Genomic DNA, 25,013 nt, shown 5'->3' with positions numbered 1-25,013 from the left:
GGACGTATCAGGGAAGAGCCTGGAGCTCAGTGGAGAGGTCCGACTAGAGACACCTTGGGGCGCTTGGATGGTGTTTGGAGCCAAGCACCTGGGTAAGATCCCTGTGGCTGGGTGGGGGCAAAACCTGGAGACCCCACCATTGAGGGATCAGACAAAGACTATGGAACCAGCAAAGGAGACTAAGAAGGGCTAGCCAGGGAGATAGAAAGAAACCCGGCAGAGAGTGGAGTTAAGGAATTCCTAGAGAAGAGAATGTTTTCAGAAGGAGACAGTAGTTAACTAGGTAAAATGCCACCAAGACACTGGGAAACTGGGTGGCAGAGAAGTTGCCAACGTGAAAACCACTGTTGACTTGACAGTGTAGTTTCAGAGGAGTGGTGGGAACAGAAGACAGATTGGGGTGAAGAATCAAAGGGAGGTGAGGAAGTGAGGCCTGGGAATATAGACAATTCTTTTGAAAACATTTGTCATACGGAGCTGGAGAGACATGAGTTGGTAGCTGGAGAACATGGAGTCCAGGAGATTTTCTTTGAAATGGGCTCTCCTAGGATGTCTTTGTATGCTGATGGAAAAATCTAAGAGGGCGAGAGTGAGGGGACAGAGGAGAGAGGGAGAAAATAGGAATGAGTCCTCGAGAAGGTGTCTCGAGGGGTGAGGGCAGGGGAAGGTCCACAGCGGGGCTGGTAGAGGGCTAAACACTTAAGCTCTGCTGTTGATCACTTCGGGGTTCATTCATTCCTTCATTCCTTCAGCCAGATGTCACTGAGCATTTGGTCAGTGCCCTCAGAAAACTCATGTTCTGGTGAAGGTCATCGTCACCTGGGGAAGGGAAAGATGGAAAAGCTGAGCTCAGGTGTCAAGAGCATTCCCATCTCATCTGCTGCCATGTTTGCTGAGAGGAGGCCCTGCCCACTCCCCCACTCCTGATCCCCATGGTGGGCAGTAGACATCACATCTGGTCCTGGGGGGGAGATCTGGGCCTCCTGAGACCTCTGGGATCACCCCATTTCTGGGCTCTGTAGTGATGCCCCAAGTTGCCTGTTCCCAGTTGGGATGTTGAATGGTGTGCCCTGGGCCACATTCCTCCTCAGAGATCAAGTTCAGGGTTCCTGTGGGATTGGCCCAGGGCTCTGGGCTGCTCAGCTGGGCCCAGGGTGAGGACCTTGCCTGTGCTGAGCCTGGAAAACCTCTGGCATGAGCTGGGGCATCGAGGCGGCTATTTAGCACCAACCTGGATGGCTTTCCAGTCATGTACTTATCCTGGGGTAACTGCCCTTATTTGAGATTCTGGAGGTGAGGGAGTGGGGAAGAAGACAGATAGGATCTCTGCTCTCAAGTATCATAGTTCTAGAGACACGAGAAACACGTAATCAAATAAGACAATTACAGATGGTTATGAAAGGCTGTGAAGGACATAAACGGGCTTGCGTCAGAGCAGCTGGCGGGGAAGGGAGGGTGGGCTCACAGAGGAGCCGGCTTCTCTGAGAAGGTGACCTTGGAGGGGAGACCTGAGGGATTAAAAGGAGTCAGGGAAGAGCATTTCATGGAAGTTCTGACTGGGAATAAGCCTGGCAGGTTTAAAAAACAGAAGGCACGTCAGTGTGGCCAGGGCCTAGAAAACCAGGGGAATGTGTTCAGCGAAGGGACTATGGAAGCGGCTAACTATCAGCTCATGAGGGACCTCGTAGGCCACGGCCCGGGTTTTGGATTTTATTGTAAGGACCAAAGGAAGCAGTTGGAGGGTTATAAGCAGGGGAGAGGATGATCACTCTGGAGCAGAGACTGTGGAAGGAGAAGAGTGAAAGCAGGGAGGCCAGCTAGGAGGCAGTGGCCATTTGCAGTTAGAGGCGGCGGCTCCCTGGCGTGCAGATGTGTGGACAGCAGTGAAAATAGGGAGAAACAGACAGACTGGTGATGGGCAGGTCAGTCTGATCACAGGCTGGGACCTGAGCGGGGCAGCTTGGACTCCCCAGTGAGCTGGCTGAGTTCCAGATGTGTGCCCTTGACCTTTTCTCTGTTAGGAGACGCAGCATTTCAGCACCTGAAGAGCACAGGTGTGCACACAAACATACCCCGTTCGTTCCTGGCACGAGCTTTGGAATTGATCAGGAAGCCGGCACAGATGCTGCCATCTTCCATCTGTTCACCGCACGATCTGAATGTTCCTTTCTGCAGTCCCGGGGGTGTCTGTGATGTGGGGCTGGTTCACCGTGGTCCTTGGCGGGCAGCTGCTTGTAGAGCTGGTGTGCTCACGTGCTGGCATGCCGGGGTTGCCAGCCCAGGAAGGCTCCCCAGGCTTCTAGTATCCCCCTTGACAGCTGTCAAGGGAGGGAGAACCGGGTGACTTGGCTGGTGTGATCCGATGCAGCTCTCCTCTAGCCCCCTGGTGCCTGCGCTCCATGGAGCTGTTGCTCCAGACGGTTTGTTTATAATGCTAAACATATCAGATAATTGAAAGCTAATGCTTCTGTCTGGATCACTAGACATAATATGCCTGGATAACAAATCAATTTCCTCCTTGGCCTGCAAGGCTGGGAAGTCAAACACCCGGCACATCCTTTGTGTGTGTGCAAGTATGTGCGCGTGCATGTGTGTGCACGCTCATGCATGTGTGTGCTCCAATGCTGACTTATTAGAAAATGAGGTTCCAGGCTAGTTTCTCCAGGCACCCAACTCTGTCTTAGAACAGGATTCAGGTGAGAAGGTGATGGGAGCCTCAGGTCTGACAGGGGACAGGGGCATCTGGTGATGAAGCCACACCCGTCGAGCCTTGTTATCCGAAGCTCTTATGTTCTGTGTTGGAGGCGTGGAGAATTCATATACAGAACATCTGAGAAACACCAGTTTCAGCTACCTCCTGCCAGGATACAGCTCCAAGAATGAATATACTGAATATAATATACTAGTGATGGTGCCACCAGGAAAATGTGAATTATGAATTACCAACAAGAATGCTTACTTATCTGGAGAGCTCAATTATCCAGAAAGGGAATGCGAAACAAAGTAAGAAAACAAGGGCAAATATCTACCTCTTTTTCTATGTGTGTGTGTGTGTGTGTGCGCGCGCGCACGCATGTCTGTGCCTGAAGTTTTTCATATTCCCTTAAATCCTTATTCAGATTCTTTTTACTTTTACTGAAGGCACAGTTCCAAAGACAGTCATAGAATCAGCTATACATTGCACTAGTGCTAGGCGTCAGAGCCGAATGGAGGACGTGGGCATGGCCTCATCTAATCCTCATGGCCGTTGCATTTCCTGTTAGGAAACTGAGGTCTGGAGAGGCTGGAGTAACTGGCCCAGAGGCATCAGGCTTCTAAGCACAGAGCTGAGTGTCGTTTCCAGGTCAGCCTACCTTCAGGGTGCCTGCTCTTGACCTCTGTTCTCCAATGGACTGCAGAGCAGACTGGTCTCAGCATGTTGCAAGGTCCCCGGGGGCACAGCCCAATAGCAAAGAAGAGCCAGAAAACCATTAAAAATGAAGGCAATTGCGCTTAGAATTCAAGAGTCATTTCAGGGTAGGACCACTTTGGGTAGGGGCGCAGGTTCTGCTTACTTTGAGAGCCTCTAGTGGTGTCACTGTGCTACAGCTCAGTGGGCTAGGTGGGTTGATCACAATGATCCAGGATCATCAAGGAAATCTAAGCCATGTTCTGTTTACTCTGCTTCAAAAGTCAAGGAGGTGTATAATGAATTTTTTGGGAAAAAAGAAACATTCAGCAAGGAAGTTGAACACGCAGAGGGTTTTTTAAAATAAATTTATTTATTTTTGTCTGTGTTGGGTCTTTATTGCTGCGCACGGGCTTTCTCTAGTTGAGGCGAGGGGGGGCTACTCTTCATTGTGGTGTGCGGGCTTCTCATTGTGTTGGCTTCTCTTGTTGCGGAGCACAGGCTCTACGCGCGCGGGCTTCAGTAGTTGCAGCACGCGGGCTCAGTAGTTGTGGCTCACAGGCTCTACAGTGCAGGCTCAGTAGTTGTGGCGCACGGGCTTAGTTGCTCCGTGGCATGTGGGATCTTCCCAGACCAGGGCTCGAACCCGTGTCCCCTGCATTGGCAGATGATTCTCAACCACTGCACCACCAGGGGAGCCCCATGCAGAAGTTTTGCATTTAAATTTAGTTGTCTGGAAAATTTGGTTATGAAGAACAGCTCATTAATAGCAGTGAGGAATCACAGTGAAAATAACAGCCATCTGACAGCAAGGGAGGAGAGAGGAAAGCGTGGGAAAATGAAGAAATACTGGGCCTGCCACATCTAAAGGAAGGAAGGATGCTCCCTTGTCCCACCAACCAATCCTTGTCTTGCTGATTACCCAGGTGAGGAGGAAAGTTCTGCCAGATGAAGGGTGCTTTGCCCCTCTCATGGGCCTCCCCAACAAACTTAGTCCCCTGGTGTTGGATGGCCTTGAACATCTCAGTGTTCTAGGGTTTTCTGTGTTTAGGATTTAAATATTGGAGGTATAAGCAACTCTTAAACGTATCCACATGGCATGTTTTTAATTAAAATAGGGACCACAGTCTGTACCATCTAATTTTTATATGCTTGGAGATTGCCAACTCATTACCATACTGGCCCAAGCCAAACAGAAGGAAGAAGAAGCAATGGTACAAAAGCACAATTGGATTTAATCTAGCACGAAGGATTTTTATATTCTCTGTGAAAGTATTAATTAATACTTCATTTGTATCCTAGCTCATTTCCACAGGGCTCCGAAACAACTGTGGATTGGGTTTATCTGCTCCAGGAATGGTTGCTGGGTGAGCCACTGGGAGTGGCTCCTTTCCTCCCAAGTCCACCTGGAAGCAGCATGTACTTTGACCATGGGACCCCCAAGATCTCATTGAAGTTTTCTGAGCTGTAGCCCTAAGCCCAGCTCCGGCTTGGGAGCTCAGTGTTGTCATGAATTAAGCCTCACTTCCTCCCTCTCTCTGGAACAGTGTTGCATATCGGCTCCTGGCAGAGTCATGATTCTGTGGTGTCAGGGAAGGGCAGTGGCGAGAGGGCAGGGACAGGGCATTGCGTTGACTCTCTGGATGGCACATTTCGTATTTCCATGCAATGACGAGGCCTTAGAAATGCAGAAGGATGACATTCAGTGGAGGGACAAGGCACTAGGCAGTGGCTTCCAGCCAGAGCTTGGTGAGAAGAGACCATTATTGCTTTTAGAAGGTGTAACCTGGCTTGGGCCAAGGTCCAGTGGGCCAAAGACCCCTCATTTCCTCTCAAGTAATGTCCTTGTCACGGGAGTGTCCTGAGAACCATGGCTTTTGATTTTCTTCTCTCACCTGGACCCTGTGACCTAGAGGCAAGCTTTTTGGTGTTGGCCTGGGGCCTTTTGGTGTTTGCTGCAAAACAATCATTTTCAAAATTATGTCTGAAGCCATGAAACTTTTTTTTCAATGGAATCTGAGGTAGAAGCCTTGTATAATAAAGCAGGGCTTCCCAACCTCAAGGCTGTGGACATTTGGGGCTGATAATTCTTTGGTGGGCATGCTGCCCTGTGCATTATTGAAATGTTTAGGAGCATCCCTGTGAATGCCGGTGTCACTCCCTGTCCCCCAGTTGTGACCACCAAAAATGTTTCCAGACATTGTCAAATGTCCCCTGGGGGGCAAAATCGCCTCCAGTTGGGAACCATTGTATTCAAGGGACTAAAGTGGAGGTAATTAAAGTAGGGATGGGAGCCTGGAGTCACACTGAGAGCAAGGCTTCAGGTCTCTGTGGGGCAGCTACCACCACACACTGCCTGAGCAGACAGACGCAGGATCTGGCGGTCCCACTGACCCATGTTCCTGGCATCGCTCTGAGTTCTCGTCTCCCCACAGCGGCAGCAGGCATGTGAGATGCCTCTGCTCGGTGGGGGGCTGGTGCAGCCTGGGGTCCTGGAACAGGGTGACCAGTGACTGCCCCGTACAAGGCTCAAGGGCCTAACCTTCCTTCAAAAACATCATTCTTGATTGTTTTTCAAATGACAAAATCAGTGCTCCGTGAAAACAACCTGGACGACCCAGAAAAGCACACAAAAAGAAGTCACATGTAACTGTGCTAGGCGAAGGGAACCACTGTTTACCACAAACCAAACCAAAGCAGACTGTTCTCATACTTTATCTATTTATTATTTTTAGAGCCTGCCTTTTAAACTTAAAACTCATGGCCTCCCTATTAGCACAAAGCAGCCAGCAGAGTTACCATAACTGACCCCCCCGGGCTGGTACCAAGTGGTGAGTCATCGAGAAAACTTGGCAGGTGCCCTGCCCACGTCAACTGCAAATGTCAGGCTGCACCTTCGCCACCCTGCTTTTCCCTGGGAACCCGCTCTGCACTGCCGTCTGTGCATCCTCTGAAGCTGTTTATAATTTCTGCTTGAACAGTTTTCCTGGAGGTCATGAATGACAGGTTTACTGTCCCTCCACCCTTCTGCCCCTTGGAGTTTTTAATCAATGATTGCTGAGAGGTGACAACTTCCAGCAGAACCAGCTTGCCCTTTTTAGCTTGAAAACTGAGAAAAGATTGCTCAGCCTCTACAAAACCCAGGTTTAAAAACAATCATCACAGGCACTACCTGAAGACTGACTGTGCATCCCAGCTGCCGAAAGGGCTTTTTAACATAGCCTTTCAATCTTCATGTCCTTCTTATGATGAAGGTATTTCATTGATATTATCCCCATTTGACAGATGACGAAACTGAGGCACAGACAGGTGAAGTAACCTGGACAGGGTCACATAGTATCCTGGCAGCCTGGCGCTACGCAGGTCAGCAACCTTTTTCTGTAAAAGGCCAGAAAGTCAATATCTTAGGTGAGTCTCTGCAGCTCCATCTCACCTCCATCTTCGTGGGGAAAAGTGGTCACAGGAAAGAGTAAATGAGTAGATATGAAAACGAACATTTATATTTCATATACATTTTTATTTTTGCCGTACACGGGCCTCTCACTGTTGTGGCCTCTCCCGTTGCAGAGCACAGGCTCCGGACGCGCAGGCTCAGCGGCCATGGCTCACAGGCCCAGCCGCTCCGTGGCATGTGGGGTCTTCCCAGACCGGGGCACGAATCCGTGTCCCCTGCATCGGCAGGCGGACTCTCAACCACGGCGCCACCAGGGAAGCCCTCATATACTTTTCACATGTCACAAAATAGGATTCTACTTTTGATTTTTAAGAAAATGTAAAAACGATTCTTCTTTCTCAGGCTGTACAGAAATGAGCGGTGGGTTGGAATTTGTAGTTTGCTGGCCTGGCTCTGGAGCCCCAACTCCTAACCACACTGTTGCACCATTGCTGTAAAAGTGCTATTCCCCCATGTAGGAAAACTCAGACCCAAAAGAGGATGCAGGGACCATATGCTATTGACCAGGGAGTCCTTTGCACCAAGGACTTCAGCCATTGTCCTGCCATGTCTCGGTGTGTGCCTATGCAGGGGAAGGGTCATTTGTGGGCGTAAGGACAGGAGGGCTGAGAGGGGTAAAGTATTAGAATGCAATAATGACTGACAACTCAGCCATAATAAAAACACATTTCTGGAATTCTAATGTGGGCTCAGAAAAATGATTTCATTTATTTAAACAACTTGATTGACAGCTGCTTGTTGGAAGTAGATTCTTGTCTGAAGCTGGGCTCCCATGAATGAATGGCCGCCTGCAGAAACACTGCAATCTACTTGGTGGTTTACATGGACCGAGGCACCAGTGAATACTCTGGGTGGGAGTGGGGCTGGCCCACGTCCTTCTACCACTTCTGGCCTTCCTTTTCATCTGACATGGAGCCAGGGTCCCTGCCCTGGCGAGACCAGACCAAGCAAACTGTCGTGGGGCCATGAGGCTTCCAGGGAGAAGGCTTTGGAGTTGGAATTCAGTACTGACCTGGCCACCTGGTCCATGTCCCCAGCAGATGCCAGTGTGTCTGGCTGCTTAGCAGGGGCTCCGAGAGAATGTGGTACAAAAAGGGCTCTTGGCATACCTTGTTACTGCGCGACTCTGAAATGCTTCCAGAGGCCCTGGCCACCACCTCCCTGTGGCCTTCCTGGCTCCGGCTCCAGTTGATGGCAGATGGCAGAGCCACGGGTGGGGTGGGGCTAGGGAGGAGACGTCTGGGGGAGGTGGCTGCCACTTTTCTGTGCCTCGGGTAGCTCTGTCCCAGGGTGAGCTGTCACTTCTTTTCCCTCCTTGCAAAGAGCAGGCTTAGACTTTGGGGGCACTGACAGGAGAGTCAGATCCCAGGAGGGTAGCTTGGGCAGTGGGAAGCCTTTTCCCGTGGCCCCTTGAAGCTCCTTGGGGTAGCAGGTCTGTATGAATGGTCTTCGCTCAGACAGCTCTAGAGCTGGAAAGGACCTTGGTAATCAACAGTCCGATGGTTCTCCACCTTGACACCAAAAGCAGTAATGAGGATGTTTGTCCCTGGTGTTTTGTCAATATAAAACAAACAAATAAACGAACAAAGGAAATCAAGTGCATACCCATGATAAGCCCTTCCATGCTAACAGTACTTTCAAGAATTCCTTTGCTTTGGGCTGGAATTTATCCACTGGGTGAGTCAGCGCTGCTTTATGCCTGTTGATAAAAAGCTCTGGTTAACAGTGATTTATATCTTGGATTAATAAATCCAAGAAGATGAATTAATTATTACTTAATAAATGTGTGTGCTTTTTCGATACATGTTTAGGGAGCTAAATATGAAGACTCTTGGGAGTAAGTTCTAAAACGAGATCTTTGTGAAGAGGTGGGGGTGAAACTGCTGATCTGGTACAACCCTCTGTCTTTACAAATGAGGACACCAGAGGCCCAGAGAGCTGAAAGCTCACGTTCAAAGCCACGGCTGCTTAAGTCACAGAGATGAGGCTGGAATCAGGCTTCTCGGCTGCCAGCCTCATGTTCTTTCCATGACACCCAGGCCTGTGGTCACCCCTCCTTTGTGGAGTTGATTCTGCCTTATCAAGCCACTGATGTTCTTGAACTCCAGATGGATTGGGCCGTGGTCACCCAAAGGGGGTCATCAATGTCTGGCCCCTGGGGGACCCTGAGGAGGTGTGTGTTCCTTCTGGGCTTTTCCACCCCCAAGCCATGTTCACCAGCAAGCCCCCCTACACACCCCCTTTATTTAAACCACGTCATTTGTATTGTCTTTACGGGCAGGAACTTAAGAAAACAAGCCTGTCCTTTAAACAATCCTATATATGAAAAAGGATGAAAGAGAATGGAAGGAAACTAAGTCAGGAAGACCCACAGGGAGATTGGATCTCAAGAATTTAAAGAGTCGTTTTTCTGGAGCTGAGGGGGGAACGTTAAATGCTGTCCATGAGTTTGGCGCTTGGGATCCCGCAGTGAGCCCATCAGCCAGGTGGCACGCGTGACACCACACTGGGGAAGAAACCGGCTCAGAGATAATTGGCGACTTGGTGGAAATCCTGGCTCATGGGTGGCTGCTCCCGGATTTGAACCCAGGTCTCTGGCACTAAAGCCAGTGCCTTTCCCGTGGCCCCTCTGCTGACCTGAACCCTGCCTTTCCTCTCCCCTGCAGACACATAGAGAACTGGCGCGGTCTGCACACGCTCAACGCCGTGGACATGGAGCTCTACACCGGCCTCCAGAAACTGTGAGTGCACCAGCTCCCGGGGTGTGTGGGGAGTGGGATGGGCTAGGGCTCAGCCCATAGTTTGGGTTTCAAAGCAGGACCTGAACCCAGGTCTCCTGGGCTAGCCCTCTGCTTGGCTGATGGTCCCCGTGGAGGAGGACATTTGCAGTCACCTCCTCCTTTGGATTCAGTGCAAGTGGCTGTGGGAGATTTGGGGTGGAAGGGAAGAGGCACAAAGTGGGTGGCAGCGCAGTAGTCGTGGACCAGATTCTTACCCACTTGCCAGGACGGGCACATCCCTCACCCTGACCCAGGTCCCAGTGGGGTGTGAGCCCAGATGCCTCCCACTGGACCCCCTCAGTTGGATCACCCAGTGACGGCTGCTGATGAAGAGATGCGTTCAGTTCACCGGGCGGCTGCCGTCCAGTCTTGGCCTCACTGGCTGTCAGCCTTGGCCCAGAGCAGAGATGTTTCTCTGCTCCATAAGCTCTGCTGAACATCTTTTTCTCTCTCTCCAGGACCATCAAGAACTCAGGACTTCGGAGCATCCAGCCCAGAGCCTTTGCCAAAAATCCCCACTTGCGCTATATGTAAGTAGAGCTGAGAGCTGGGACCCGGGCCTTAGAGAGTGGGTGGGTGGGGTCATAGGGCGGGAGAGAGTCCTGGGCTGTGAAGCCCAAGGCCTGAGATCTGGACCCGGCTTTGCCACTGTGTCCTGGGGCAAGTCCCTTCACTTCTCTGGACCTGAGATTTTGCCTTTTAACACAAGGGGTTTGGATTTGATGATCTGTAAGGTTCCAGTTGGATGGAAGAGCCTAGGACCAAGGATTAGCGGGAGGGAGTGTCTCTTCACTCCCAAGTGTGTTCACTTCCTGTGATGAAATTTGCAATTGTATTGGAATGTAAATGAGAGGAAATTCCCCATATAAGTGTAGTGTGTGATGTGAGTACTATACTTCTGAGACCATGTGTAGGTCCGTAAGTGTGTGTGTGTGTATGTGTGTGATGTGTGCACTGGGGTGGTGGCGTGGGGTTTGGAAGGGGGAAAGCAGGGCCAGGCCACGTGTCATGTCGAAATAGATTCTGGGTTCAATGGAGAAGAGCTCTGAAAAGCAGAGACACCTGTATATAAGGTCACACAGCTTTGGGACAAGCTGGAGGTGACATGACCCTGGTGGGATCCCCATGTCACCTGATCCCCTGGGGGGGTGTGCCCCCCTCCTCTCCCCTCTCCCCTCCCACCACTGCCATGTCTGATGGTGGAGGGGCCTCCTGGCATTCGGCTCTGTCTAGCCCTGTAGGGGTGGAATCACACGAGCTTGGTGTTTCCTCTCCAAGCCTAATTCTGGACTGAAGACTCTGGGATTAGACGGGAGGACCACCATTTCCTGGGGAGAGGTGGGCTTGAAAAGAAGCCTAGGGCCAGCGACTAGGGGAAGTGCCAACATGCTGCACCTGTTGGGGGTCCTTACTGTTCGGTCAAGCCTTCTTTTCAGATGTTGACCATTTTGGACATCTGCTGGGCATGTTCTCCAAGAGCAGAGATTCCATAGGAACCAGGGGGATGGAGTCTACTGTATTTGGGGAGAAAATGGAGGAATGGTGTGCAGATGAATCTTTCCTTTGGCCACTTGAGAGTTGTACTGGCCCAGGCACTTTGCACTTGAAGGGCATCCCGGCTGCATAGGAGTCTCACAGGAAGAGACACAGCACCCAAGGGAAGTGGAGGGGAGGTCGAGAAAAAGAAAAGTCGTGGAGAATTGCAGTGGGTGAGTTGTTTCTCTTCTGGGGGGCCCTGGCCTCACCCCCGGGCCTCTGTGTGTTTTCCCAAGCACGTAGTGAGTGCTTGGTAAGTATTTTTTTAATCAGTTATGGCCACCCCTGCTTTGTGCTGAACTTTCTTTCCTTTCTCTGGACATAGCACGCTGTATGGCCACTGATGTAGTACCTGTGGGGAACTGAGGCCTCCCCTGCAGCTGTCTCATTTAGCCATTGCCGCCTTGCCCTAATTGAGTCTCTGTGGTGGGATTCTTCTGATGTGTGTTCATCGCAGCTGGGGGCATAGCTGGGACCAGAGGAGGGCCTTGGACCGGATGTTCCAGGTGTTTATTTTATTGGGGATTTGAGTTTCAATGTAAACTATCCCAGGAGAAGAAGCTTTTGACCTCTGAGAAGTCTCCTTTTCACACTAACTCATACAAGGGTCACAAAGGCAAATGCCCACGGCGGACCAGGTGGGGAGAGTGGAGGCTGGGGACCATGTGTTCCCCCCGAGAGGCAGCCTGTAAGCAATTCCAGCTGACTGCTGCCATGAGGAGGCGGGGCCTCGGGTTGCCAGATTTACTGCTTTTTTATTTTTTTCAAGAAGAGCTGGAGGTCCAGTGAAACCTTTCAAGTTTTAAATACTGGTAACTAAAAATAAAATCTCTCAACTCATGGGCCAGGCAGAACTACTCTGTGGGCAGAATATGACACATGGAGTGCCAGTTTGCAGTCTAGGGTCATACTTTGGACAGAAGCTGCCAGCATAGGAGAGACTCTGTCCCTTTTGACGACAGTGGCTTGGTGCTCAGAGCCTGCTAGGGCACTGTGTCACCCGAAGCTCGTAGGGCAGCTGAGAGGGCTTCCGGACCCATCATGTTTCCATGGACCACAGAGGTGGGGGGAGATGCATCTTGGGTTAAAGGTGTCTCTGAAGTTGGGTTGTACTAGAACCTGTCTTTGAATACCCTTGAGATCCCAGAAGAGGGCTGCAACCCACCATCTCTTCTGAGATGATCTGGGTCTGCTGGCTGGTGGCAGTGACGGGCTGGTGGGGCTTTGCAAGATTCCCAAGACTTTGGGGGCAGGAAGGGTCTGGGTGGAATAGGTTCTGATGACACCAGTGAGCCTGCCCATGACCTTGGGCACTGTTTTCTCCTGGATACATTGGCCGGCTCTTGACAAAGTACTTGGTATTGGCCACAAAGGGATCAAGAGTGAGAAAGATGGGTCACCATCAGTCCAGCCCCAGTTTGGGCCTGTCCGCATATTGGGGGCTAGTTGGATGCTCAGATCAAGTGAGAGGGTCAGCACCTGGTCCAGGGGCTCTGATAGGCACAGTGGGGCTGCTGGAGGAGCCTGAGGATCGCAGAGAAGTGAGTTAAGAGGTCGAGGCATATGCACTGGCTTCATGGGTTGGTTTATTAACTTTTACTCCTTACGAAGACAAACCCCAAATCCTGACTGAGTGAATTTCCCGGCAGATTCGGGACATTTTCTCCTGGCAGATGGGCCAGGTTTCTCTGCTCTCTCACAGCATCTTCTATTTCTGTCCTCTACATGCATTTACAAGTCTTCAGGCCCCAGCTGAGCAATCACAAGATGATCACTTACTCCAGCACTAATTGCCGAGCCCTGGCTTGGCGGCTTTTGTTTTCCCCCTTCTTCTTCTTTTTTCTTAGGGTGATGGCTGAGAAGTCTTTTCTTCTCCCCTCTGTACCCAATAAGAAGCCAGAAGTGAGATCATTGCCTTCTGTACCAATGTCAAGTTATCCAAATTGTTCTGATTGGTTCAACTGTCTCCCACCTCTAAGCTGCTGTAGCATCAGTCAGTGTAATTCTTTCCTCTGCCAGAAAAGGAGCCAACGATTTGAAGGCCAGGTGGTCTGCCACAAAGAAGGCTGGAGATTAGGACTCTTCAAGGTTTACGAGTGACTGACCATCTCTTTTTGACCGCTTCTGTTTTCTCTGTCTTTTCTGGAGTGTGAAAAATGAAGTACTGATTCCTACACATCAAGGGAAATACTTTTTTTTTTTTTTTTTCGGTACACGGGCCTCTCACTGCTGTAGCCTCTCCCATTGCGGAGCACAGGCTCCGGACGTGCAGGCTCAGCGGCGATGGCTCACGGGCCCCGCCGCTCCACGGCACGTGGGATCCTCCCGGACCGGGGCACGAACCCACGTCCCCTGCATCGGCAGGCGGACTCTCAACCACTGCACCACCAGGGAAGCCCAAGGGAAGTACTTTTTGAGAGACTGGAATATTCTTGACCCTATATCCTTTCCCTGATCTTAAGGATTCTTTTTTTTATAATTAATTAATTAATTAATTAACTTTTGGCCGTGTGGGTCTTTATTGCTGCATGAGGGCTTTCTCTAGTTGCAGCAAGTGGAGGCTACTCTTCATTGTGGTGCGTGGGCTTCTCATTGCGGTGGCTGAGCACGGGCTCTAGAGTGCTGGCTCAGTAGTTGTGGTGCACGGGCTTAGTTGCTCTGTGGCATGTGGGATCTTCCTGGACCAGGGCTCGAACCCATGTCCCCTGCATTGGCAGGCGGATTCTTAACCACTGCGCCACCAGGGAAGTCCCAAGGATTCTTAAGGATAGGGATTTTCCAAGTAGGTAATTGGAATGGCTATTTGCTAATGGATGTAAAAATGGTGCCTGTTCTGGTGATGGGATGTGATAAAGATTAAATGATACGAGGCACATACAGCACTTAGCCCAGTGCCTGTAAATAATCAGAGTTTAGAAATGGAAGCTGCTAACAGTGACGTAACTATTGTTATTACTGGCGGTGGTGATCGTGGAATCAAAGAAGAGAGATTAGGTGGCCTTGATAGGGATTCTGACCATTACTTTATTCTGGAAAAGCTGGATTTCTGTCCTGCATCTCTCTGGTGACTAGAATACTCCTATCTACAATCTCTCTGATGACTTTCTTCCTTGAATATTGATGAATAAACTCTGATAGATTCTCTGTGGTCTCCGTTTAGTCCCCCTTGCTCTAGACTGTATGTGACCCCTCTTAGCCCTGGTAGTTTCAGAAAGGATCCACCCAGTGGCAGTTGATGAGCTTACGCTTTATTTCCATCTTGAGACCACACCCACTAACACTAGTGAACTCGGATCGGTTGCTGAATCTTCTACCCGCCCCCCACCCCCCCCCCCCCGCCCCCGGCAGCTGACTCATCTCTTCCTTCCTGGGGTTTGTTTTCTCTGGGGTGTCTCACATAGAGACCAGATCGCCACAGTCTGGGGTCCCCATAAGTAGAGTCATGGCGATGTCTACCTATGAACTGCACTCAAGTGATGGTACTTCCTTTCATCTGTAGAGCGCTTCATGGTTTCAAAGTACTTTCTCCTATGTTATCTCCTTTAATCCTCTTACCATCCTGGGTTGGGGAGTGCGGTAGGCAGCCTTCTTTTATAGCCCAGAAGACAGGTCCAGAGAGGGTCTGATTTCTAAGTACCAGAAATACAACTGCACCAAAGTCCTCTGATTCTCTTTCCAGAAGTCTTTCTACTGTAGCTCATGGGCCAGAAGGGACAATGGTTTTCACTGAAGCAATTAAAAATTTTTCTTAACATTTTTACAGAATTGCGTAAAAAATGCAGGTATCTGAGGAGAAGAGGGAACAGCTAATACTGATTGAGAACTTTACTACGTGCCAAGGACTGGACCTGGTGCTTTGGCAAATATGATCTCACCCCTCAGGGTAACTATAAGTTAGGGTTCCCCTATCCCCATTTCATAGATGAGAACACTGAGGCTCAGAAGTCATAACTGAGTTCCCCCAAGGTCACATAGTAGTTAGTGGAACAGCCAGGATTTGGACTCTGATCCTTTTGACTCTGAAGTCCCTGGACTTTTCTACTTCCTAGGCATGTTTTCTTTCTCTGTCTAGTTTTCACAGCAAGAATTCCTTATGGGGGGCAGGTGGAGGAGGGTCTTTAAAGTTTTATTAGAGAGCCGCTATCTCCCCTGGGAGATTTAGCACCATCCATCCTCAAAGAGCTCTGTTGAGAAAGCTCTGTTTCATTTCTTTTCCTATTCAGGTCAAATCCTATAACAACAGCTACGTTACGACCTGAATATCTTTGCTGTAAGAAATTTCTTAACGTTAGCCTGTGGCCCACTTACTTCCAAGAATATGTAGTGTAAGATTCCAGCAAGCCAAAAGAATTTATTTAATCCCTTAGAGTTGTTGTGCTGGGATCTTTCTTGTGTTCAGTTGCTTGATTTCTCTCCCTAAGTCACACTGTTATCCCTCTTTGTTGTAAGCAAACATACACGGAGGTCTTCAGCTGAGAGAGCCAGCCCAGAGCTGACCTGTGTGGGCGGGGAATGGGGTGGGGAGGGGAGAATGTCCAGATTTGGGCACGATTGTGTCAACAGTGTCATGTTCACAAGGAGAGAAAGGCAACGACACTGGGCAGGTAGGAAAAGAGGAAATGGCCAGAGTCCCTGCCCTTTCAGGACATGGCTGAGTCAGCAACACATTTCTCCTGAGACCACTGGGGTGAACATGTGGTGAGACTGATTTATTACGCATTGTAAATTACTTGGTGTTCTCTCTCCTTGAAATAACCACCCCATCCTGGGTTCCAAGACAATGTGTAGATATTGTATCAGTAGACTTTTGCCTCTTCTTGCCCCTTACCTCTGCACTGATTTTCCTCCAAGTCCCAAAGGGGTTGTAACTGGCACACTTGTCCCATGACCTTTTCTTCGCACGTGCCCTTCCTCCTCTCTCTTAGATGCAGCACTTAGCCGTTGAACGCTGTGTAGCTAACAGTTAGGAGTGTGGGCTTTGGAGATGGAAAGGCCAGCGTTCAAATCCTAGATTTACAAGTCCATGTCCTAGAGCTTCCGTGACCTTTGAAGGGAATATAGTAGTTCCCACTTCATGGGATTGTTCTGAGCTTTAAATGAGACGATGCTCGAAAAGTGCTTAAGGCAGTGCTTTACAAAAGACTCAGTAGTTTTGCTGTTATTAATGACTTCGCCCCTGCTCATTGGTCTCTGATTTCACAGAATCATAGATAGTTAAAGGTGGAAGGGACTTTAGCGCTAAACCTGTACATTTATATTCCTAGCCCTGTTCCCATCCTGGCCCTTTGGACTCATAAATCAAACTGCCTCCCTGGCATCTCTACTTGGGTGGCTAAGACACAAGGCAGACTTGACTTGGCCAAAACAGAATTCGTGGTTTCATTCCACATCCTCACTCCAAACCCTCAGTGTTTTGTGTTTCTCTTAGTGGTACCATCCACCAAATTGCTGAGGCCAAAACCTTAGGAGTCATTTTTGACTCTTCTCTTCCCTTTCCCTGCCCTCCTTCGCTCTTCCACCATTCAATTCATCAAGTCCATAGGATACTTTATAACCATCCACTTCCCTCTCCCTCCACATAGACTGTCTTGATCCAAGCCACCTGGCTCTATGATGATGGCCTCCTAACGGGTTTTATTGCCTCCGCTTTGTCACCTACATTTCATTCCCAACACAGTTGCCAGAGTGATATTTTAAACACATAAATCGGATCTTGTCACTCTGCTGCTTAAAGCCCTCCAATTACTTCTCGCTTTACTTATAATAAAAGCTAAACCTCTTACTGTGGCCACGGGATTCGAGTTGATTTGGTTTCCATCTCCCTCTTCACTTTCCTTGCTCTCTTCTCCCTGGCCCTCTGCTGCAGCCTATGAACGTTTCTCTCAATCCCTTGAACACACCAAGCTCATGTTCCCCTTGGAGGTTTGGTGCTTGCTGATCCATCCAACCCAGATGAATATCCTGCCCCAGATCTCTGCAGGGCTGGGTCCTTCTCATCATTCCCTCCAACGTCTCTCTCAGCAAGACCTCTCTGGCCTCCCAATCTGAGTGGCCTTTCTTCACTTCACTCTTTGCTACATCATTTCCTTGGCCCTTATTACTTTTTTTTTTTTAATCATTATCAGTTTATTATAAAGGATGTTAGAAGGGATACTCCTTGGCCCTTATTACTTTTGATGATCTGAAGGTATGTCATCATTCAGTTACTTGTTTATACTCTGTCTCCCCCACTAGAATGAACTTCCTTGGAGCAGGGACTTGGGGCCACTGCTGTGGCTCCAGCACCTAGAATAACGCCTGTCACATGGTCAGTGGTCCTCGGCTATTTGTTGAGTGTGTGAGTGACTCTGCTCTGCCATGATCATTCTATGGAGTTTCTTCCCATAAGAATCCTCATACACACATGCATACATCATTTCTCACGCATTTTCAGGGATTTACAGACTCCCCTTGGACCCTGGGTTAAGAACCCTTTCCAAGGACGTCCTAGAGAGAGGTGTGTGGTTTCTGGGATGTGAGGTATTATACCTAGCCGGTCTTAGCCATTTAAAAGTTATTATACCACATGTGACAAATGAGATTTATATTATGCCATATTCTCATGGGCATAAAAGAATGCCTTCATAGTTTATAATCTCCAGTATGGTAAAGATAAGTCAGGAATATACTGGTGTGGGGTTTCTTTGGGGGACAATGAGAAAACATTCTAAAATGGATTATAGTGAGGGTTGCACAACTCTGTGAATATACTAAAAACCAGTGAATCACACATTTAATCAGGTGACTTGTATCATATGTGAATTACATATCAATAAAACTGATGAGTGTGTACATGTGTGTATGTGTGTGTGTATCTCACATCCTTCCTTAGCAGAAGCTTTCAGGGCCTGTGTGTGGACCAGGGCCCCTGGTCCATCGTGTCTTTTTGCCCTCTGCCATGGGATAGAGGATGTTAATGTTCCAGACAGAGGCTGTTCTATTAGCCTGAGTCTCGCTGGGGAGATTATGGGAGCAAAGCCACAGCTGACCTTCTGCGGACACGGAGTATGAGAAAGAAAGAAACTTTTGCTGTGGTAAAAAAAGGAGAAAAGGATAAACCAGGAACGATGGTGGCTGTGATCAGTGCATGGGGTGGGTAGGCTACCAAGGAGTGCATACTGTACTCACTCTTGGAGCCTTTGCTGCCATCCTATTTCTTTCAGTCCTACTCGAGAGGGTCTCAGAACACAAGTGAGAGGGATGCTACTGCAGGATGGCTTTGAACGTCCTCTAATTTACATGTATAGAAAGGAAAATCGTAAGCAAGTGGCAGTTCTTTATTAGAGCTTGTGGGTTGTTTGTGACAAAGCTGTGATCTCTCACAACTTTGAAGCACTGTACCTTCTCCAGTCTTCCAATACAAGGCAGTGGAGGGGCCACTGGTTTAACCTGTAAGTGTGACAGTGGATCAGCGGTGGAGCAGCTTAGAAGGCTTCATGGAGGAGGTGGCCGTGGGGTTGGCATTGTAGGAGGTGTGGGTTTGGATGGGTGGATGGCCTGCTTATGGCACAGGGGCTGCTGCTCACCGTGGGATGAGTACAGCCCTTTTCCTGTTTTGGAATTTCTCCCAGAGCTGTGTAGACACATGTTCATGGTTCCAGGCCATCTAGTCTGGCCAGCAGGTAAATGCTGAAAGAATTCCAAGGGAACAGGACTTGGAAATTGAGCCATGTGTGAAGGCGGTGGGATTTTTGCAATCTAATGATGTGGGAAGCTTGAGTCAGGAAGGGAGAAGATGCTGAACTTTGGGTCCACACGCGTGTGGGGAGGGGCTTGGGCCCTGATTGCCTGTCAGTTGTGAGAGGTACTATTTGGCTATGACAGTGCTGGATGATCACACCTTACACATGGTTTTGCTCTTTCTCTGGGTTATCTGTGACCCTGGATAAGCTGTGTAGCCCATTTAATCTGTTTCCACATCTGTAAAATGAGGTAGTATTACCAAATGGCCCAGACTTGGCCTCATCGAATTTTGGGAAGTTCTTCCTGGAAGAAAAGTGGCATCTGGAGCCATCAAAGACAAGGCCAGAGGAAAGCTATTTTCAGCTTATTCTGGCCCTCGCCTCCGCACTACTTCTCTGGTAGGCATTCCAATGCAGTGAGTTCCAAGGACATCTAGAAAACACTGATTATATATCAGGCATTAGCCTATATGCACATTATATGTCATTTTATGTTCATAGCAGCAAGTGGCCACCATCATTGTCTCCATTTTACAGATGGGGAATTAAAGGCATAGAGAGGTTAAGTGACTTGCCTACATTTACACAGCTACTCAGTGGCAGAGACAGAAGCCAGCCCTAGGTGGGCTGCCTCTAGAGCTCCAGAACCTGTTGTCTTCATAACTCCACTCTACCATCTGTTCACCATGGCCAACTCAGGTCCGACCAGGGCTGGTGTCAGTTCTCTGGAACCCAGCTGGAGAGGAAGGTCAGGCAATAAGCTTCAGAGCAGCACTTCTCAGAATGGGGGAATATTTTGGCAGGACTGTGGGAGACTACTAAGGAAGTCCCTGAAACCAAGTCCTTTACACGTGGTTGCCAGCAAGGTCTAGGGGAGCTGGCAATGCCCTTTAGCCTACTGGCTGGCACTCAAGAGGGCCATTATCAGGTAGTCACAGAGTATGAGTGCTCAACAAAGAGAACAGCGCAGGTGGGGATAAATCCACACTTATGATATGTGCCTGCAGGAACACCAGACATTCAATCTGCCCATTTCCAGGGCAGCATGGGGCTGCTTTCCATGTCACCAGCCCTGGCTGTGTTTGGCCCCAGTCCCAGATAGGACCATATCTGTAGGTGGCAGACCCCATTACAAAGTCTGGCTATGGGAGTGGGAAAGGAGGGGATGTGGACCAGATTATGTGAACTCTGAGGCCCGAGCTCGGCCATCTCATTATTTCGCGCCCACTTTTGCAGCTTCAACACCTGATACCTCCCAGTGCAGTCGAGTGGTGTTATTTCTGCCTGGATCCCTGCATTCTTCCCATATCCCAGCTCCTGTGACATCTGATGACTTCAGACAGGGCCTTTGCTGTCTTTTAAATGGATCCTTTTTTGTCCTATTGAACCCAAAATGTGTTTTGTACCCTAGAATTCACCAAGCTCCAGATTTTCAACTTGGAATTTCTTAGTCTCTACTCATTTATTTGCTGCCTCCAAAAAAAATGTCAATTTCCAGCCCACTCACACCCTGGGTCTCCTGGGTGATTGCCCCTCTGGGACTCTGGGAAGGATTTGCTCCTTGGGCCCTCGTGAGGCAGGTGGCAAGCTTCCTAAATAGAGTTTCTTTTTTTCTGTTCCATTTGTGTCTCTCCTCCAGACTCCCCGTGGTCCTGGGATTACTCACGTCTTCCTTGATAATTTCTGTTCACTTTGTTTTGCGGACAACATTCTGATCCACCCGCGACAGACCCAATGTGACCCAGACTGTGTGGCCACACACCTCCCTTGCCGGCCATTGTCTGTGATATTTATTTTGCATTTTTTTGTAGTCAAAGCCCTACGTTCAATGTAAAGGTTGTGTTCTTTCTGATTTCAGGTATTTCCGTTCTCTAGGAGCCTCCAGACTGAACTTTAAGAGTTTTCTGTAACTTCATCAGCTTTGCCTTTCAAGACTCAGTCTCATGCTGAGTAAACACTCTGGCCTCTGGGCTGCGTGTCTCCTAGCCTTGGGGATTAGACCATGTGCCCGTATTTTCCAGCCTTGATGATCCTAGATTTTCTTTGCTTTTCCTCCCCCCTCCCCTAAGGCTTCATTACTTCCCATTTGTCCACATCTCTCTTCTCCGTTTTTCTTGTTAAGGACAGATTTAGAAAATGAGATTAGTCTCGTGGCTATTTTAGAGTCATCATTAATTTTTGTCCCTCTTCATGCTTTAGCAGGCTGGCAGTCTCGTATTTCTTCCTGGTTTCTTCTCGATGGCTTTGCGAAAGTCTCTTTTATTCCTGGGTTAACCCTTTTGTCTCTCGGGGCTTGCCTTGGTTTTGAGGAGCCTCTGCCTTTTCTGGGTGGCCGTCTAGGCGATGCAACCATCATGACTATTCTGGGTTGGAAGGGCATTGGGTCTTCCAGAGCAGGGGTAAGCCATGTGCTACCCCTGACCTAAGCTATGGCAGTCCCCTGGCTCCCAATAGGGGCTGCTCCCCACATTGACCTTGAAACCCACCTGAGGAGTCCAGGTTAGACCTGAAATACACTTTGGAGAGGTATGTCTCTCCCCCATGCTGTGCAAACTCTAGGTCTTATGACATCATGCTTCTTTCATATTAATTGCAGGTTTGAAGAATGAATGAATGAATGAATGAATGAGGGAGTAAATGAACGAGTGAAAACAGCATGTACTTTGGAGGGGACGTTGAATCTTCAGCTTTGCCAACTCTTTTACTTTGTGTTCTCGACCAAGGAATTACCTCTCAGTATCCTTCCCAGGACATTGGGAACGAATTCCTACCCTAACCCTACGGGCCTTTCTGTGAGGATTGAAAGAGTGGACGAACATACAGCACCTCCCCTAGTGGCTGTCCATGGTAGGTGCTCAGTAAACAGTCCATCCTTATCCTGGAAGCTATTACAGAAGCTCAGAAGTTCAGTCCTTGTTTAAAGCATTTGGAAGCCCAAGCTCTAAACAGGTGGATCTGAGGCTCCTCTGGAATTCTAACCCAGTATGTGGGGAGACCAGAAACTCAAGGGTAAGGGAGTTAGAAAGTTGTGTTGATATGCTGGTTGGAGCCAGTGGATGCCACCCCAGCCCGTCCTCTGGGGCAGTGTCAAGGCCATGCACCCTTGCCAGCTCATAGGATGTATTAGAATAATGTCATTGCCAGGGAGGGGGCTTTATTAGTGTTACATTGCCATTCTCAGCAAAGGAATTGAAACAGAAAAAGGGGTGGTAGTGACGTGGGGTCAGGCACGTGGGGCGATGTAAGGGCCGGATTTAGAGCATGTAACTCTCGGGATCCTAAAGTCTCCATTGCTGCTTCTTCAGCCCTGTGTCCCATCCTTTTCCCTGATAGATGTTTCCATGGGTCTGTTCATGTCTCCACTGCAGAGTTTACACCTGCATCTCTAATGTGGTTAAGACTCTGGCTTGATTTGTGATTTTGAAGCCTCTGCCCAGAATAACTCCTATCCTATTTGCATTTAGCCAGGGCTAGTTTTTTCAGCCAGAGGAGCGGAATTCTCTCGAGCTCTGCCCATACCTATGGTGTAAGGCACCCTTTAGGGCCATCTGCTTCTCTCTGCAAGATGGTGGACTCGTTGGATGTAGCTGCATCTGTCTTGCCTAAGCTGGGGCTTTTGCTAACAGCTGGAGTTACCCAGTGTTGGGCTTTAGGGAGGTCCTTTCAGTTCATCTGACTTTACAGAGTGATGAAGCCCCAGGAGTCCTCAGGGACCCTCCGATGGGCCTGATGGGAATCTGAACCCAGAGCCCAAGGCTTCGAGGGTGTGGTGGTCTGGCCCTTCCGCTGCTTCTCATGCCCTGGTCATGGTCAACATATTGCTACAAGAAGCAGAGCTAGCGCAGAGCTGTTCTCTTTAGATAGCAAACAGGAGACCTCCTCTTCTACACCTGTGTCTTCATCTATAAAATGGGTCTAATCCTGCTGTCTGCATGTCCCCCCAGAGGGTTATGGTGAGGGTTGAGTGCATAGTGTTGGGAAAGGACTTTGACGAGAGTGGAACCTGAGCATCGTGTTCAAGGGGACGTTGTGTCTGTAATTGATTGCCTGGGTTTGGACAGACAATACTGGGTTGTCGTCTCCTTGCCAACCTCCTGGGAGCTTGGGACCACGAGCGGATGCTGCCGTGGGATGTGGTGAGGGGACCTCACCCAAATACCAAAATCTGGGAAAACATGACCAAAACACTTTATCCTCTTGGGTTTAGCTAAAAATGGAGGCAAAAAAGGAACTCTGACTCGGTTTGGTGATCACGTTATAAGGATTTTGTAAAGAGTGTCGCTGATGCAGATGACGTCAGCCTCATCCCAAAACAAGCAACCCTGAGCCTGGCATTTAACCACTGATGTTTTGTGTCTTAGAGTCCTGTGAAGTCCACTCCCACAGGGTTATGTAGCATTTCCCCAAGATATGCATTCATTAATTCCCACCAGGTACGTCTGTTGAGGTCCTACTGTGTCCCAGGCAAAGCTGCCACGGTAAATTACACTTAGGTCTTTGGCTTCCGGGGGCGAGAGAGAGAGGCAAAGGGTAGAGGCAGTTACTCTTCAGTGTGATGGGGATTGAGGGCTCCTGAGGAGCATTTGGCAAAGGCAGGTGTTGCATCTTTGTGGGGGGCAATTGTAGCAGGGAAGGCCCCCTGGGGTGATGACAGACAACCTGAAACCTGAGGGTGGGTGGGAGTCAGCAGCTGAAAGAGCTTGGTGGCGGGCTGGGTGGTGGGGTATTGGACGAGGACTATTGCAGGTAGAGGGAACTTCGTTCTGTACGTCCAGAGGCTTGGCAGTGAAAGAGGAAGTATGATGTGCTTGAGGGACCACAGGCCCCCACTGAACCTGAAATCAGGCTCAAAGCATGACTCCCGCCATCATCTTGCCTTCTGGGCCTTAAGTAGGCGGTACTAAAAGGTTAGAATCTTGCTTCCGGCTCTCCTGTCTCCCAGAGTGGTCCTCTGATCTAGGACCTCTGTCGCTAGGGCAGCAGAGCTCTGGGGAGTGGTTCACGTCAGGGAGAGCCAGAAGAGGATGGGAAGCCAGGGCTGCAGGACAGACCCCCCCTGCCCCGCCCTGTGTGCCCCATTTGCTGCCAGGCAGTAGGTGTCTGATGCCTCCTCACCTTCTTCCAGAGGGAGGGCTTCGGGCTTCCCTGCCCAGGGCCCCAGTCTCTTTTATACGCCAGTGTCCTAAGAGGTCTCCCCAGAGCTGTCATGCTTAACCCCATCCCAGATTGGTTTAAATATTTCAATCTGATCCTCATGAATGTGCCTCTGATGCTCCTGGGCTGAGAGCCAGATTCCCTCAGTCTACCAGGTGAGCATGCAGCCTGGACAGAGACCGGGGTGGGACAGCGCAGTACAGGCCTGGGACCAGCCTCGGGACCTGTCCCAAGTGCTCTCCACCAACATCTCCCACGCTACCTCTTCTGCTCCCGGCCCCCGCTGCACTGTGCTTCCCTCCAAGCCTCCATCGTGCCATGCTGCCACCCTTCACGGCCTTTGCCTGTGCTGATCCCTCGGGGTGGAAGCCTTTCATCCCACCCCCAGGCTCTTTAGTTACTGCCTACCGCTTCTTCCAGTTTCAGCCCAAGGATTGGTCGAAAGCTTTCCGTGACCCGCCCCCCACCCCCCAACCGCCGCCATAGATGCTGTTCCCATCACTCTTCTTAGGTCCCTGTTCTTTTTCTTCCATGGCACCTGTCTCATAAAATATACGTTTGAATTTAATAATTATCTTTCAATTATGTGATGTTTGTTGTCCCTGCTGGGCTGAAAGCTCCCTGAAGATAGGCATCCTGCCTCTCTCCTCTGCCATCCAGTACCCAGAACTTGGCAAGCGCTGGCATGTGGCAGACACATCAGTGGATGAATGAACGGGTGACTCGATGGAAGAGCTGCATGGTCATTTGTTTCCTTTTTCTCATTGGGTAGATCCGAAGCCCAAAGGCCTTCAGGGCAATAGAAAGTAGGCTTCTGCCCTTGAGAGGCTGGACAACCTCCCCGATGCTGGTTGAGTTTGGTTCCATACCGCGTCCGTGCCGCTCAGAGCCAGTTGCCCCCAGAAATGCCTGCTCCACAGGGGAAATAAGGGGCTGACCTCACTCATCCACCCAGGCACCCCAGTGTTTTCCTCCAAGAA

General features: G+C 49.6%; 1 protein-coding gene across 7 annotated transcripts in view; it reads left to right on the top strand.

Annotated features, from left to right (window-relative positions):
• Positions 1-25,013, top strand: part of NTRK3 (neurotrophic receptor tyrosine kinase 3) — a gene marked incomplete at both ends in the record, with an annotated part of 373,663 nt that overhangs the window by 66,056 nt on the left and 282,594 nt on the right. For all 7 annotated transcript variants that reach the window (XM_082857937.1, XM_082857936.1, XM_082857935.1 and 4 more), the window contains 2 exons: positions 9,509-9,583; positions 10,081-10,152. In XM_082857937.1, coding sequence (XP_082714063.1) covers positions 9,509-9,583; positions 10,081-10,152 — 147 coding nt within the window. The remainder of the gene's footprint in view (positions 1-9,508; positions 9,584-10,080; positions 10,153-25,013) is intronic.

Source organism: Leucopleurus acutus, assembly GCF_964270905.1.
Source record: "Leucopleurus acutus genome assembly, chromosome: 1".
In the NCBI taxonomy this organism is placed as follows: Eukaryota; Metazoa; Chordata; class Mammalia; order Artiodactyla; family Delphinidae; genus Leucopleurus; species Leucopleurus acutus.
Note: the sequence above shows the minus strand (reverse complement) of the source record. Positions and strands in the feature narration are given on the sequence as shown.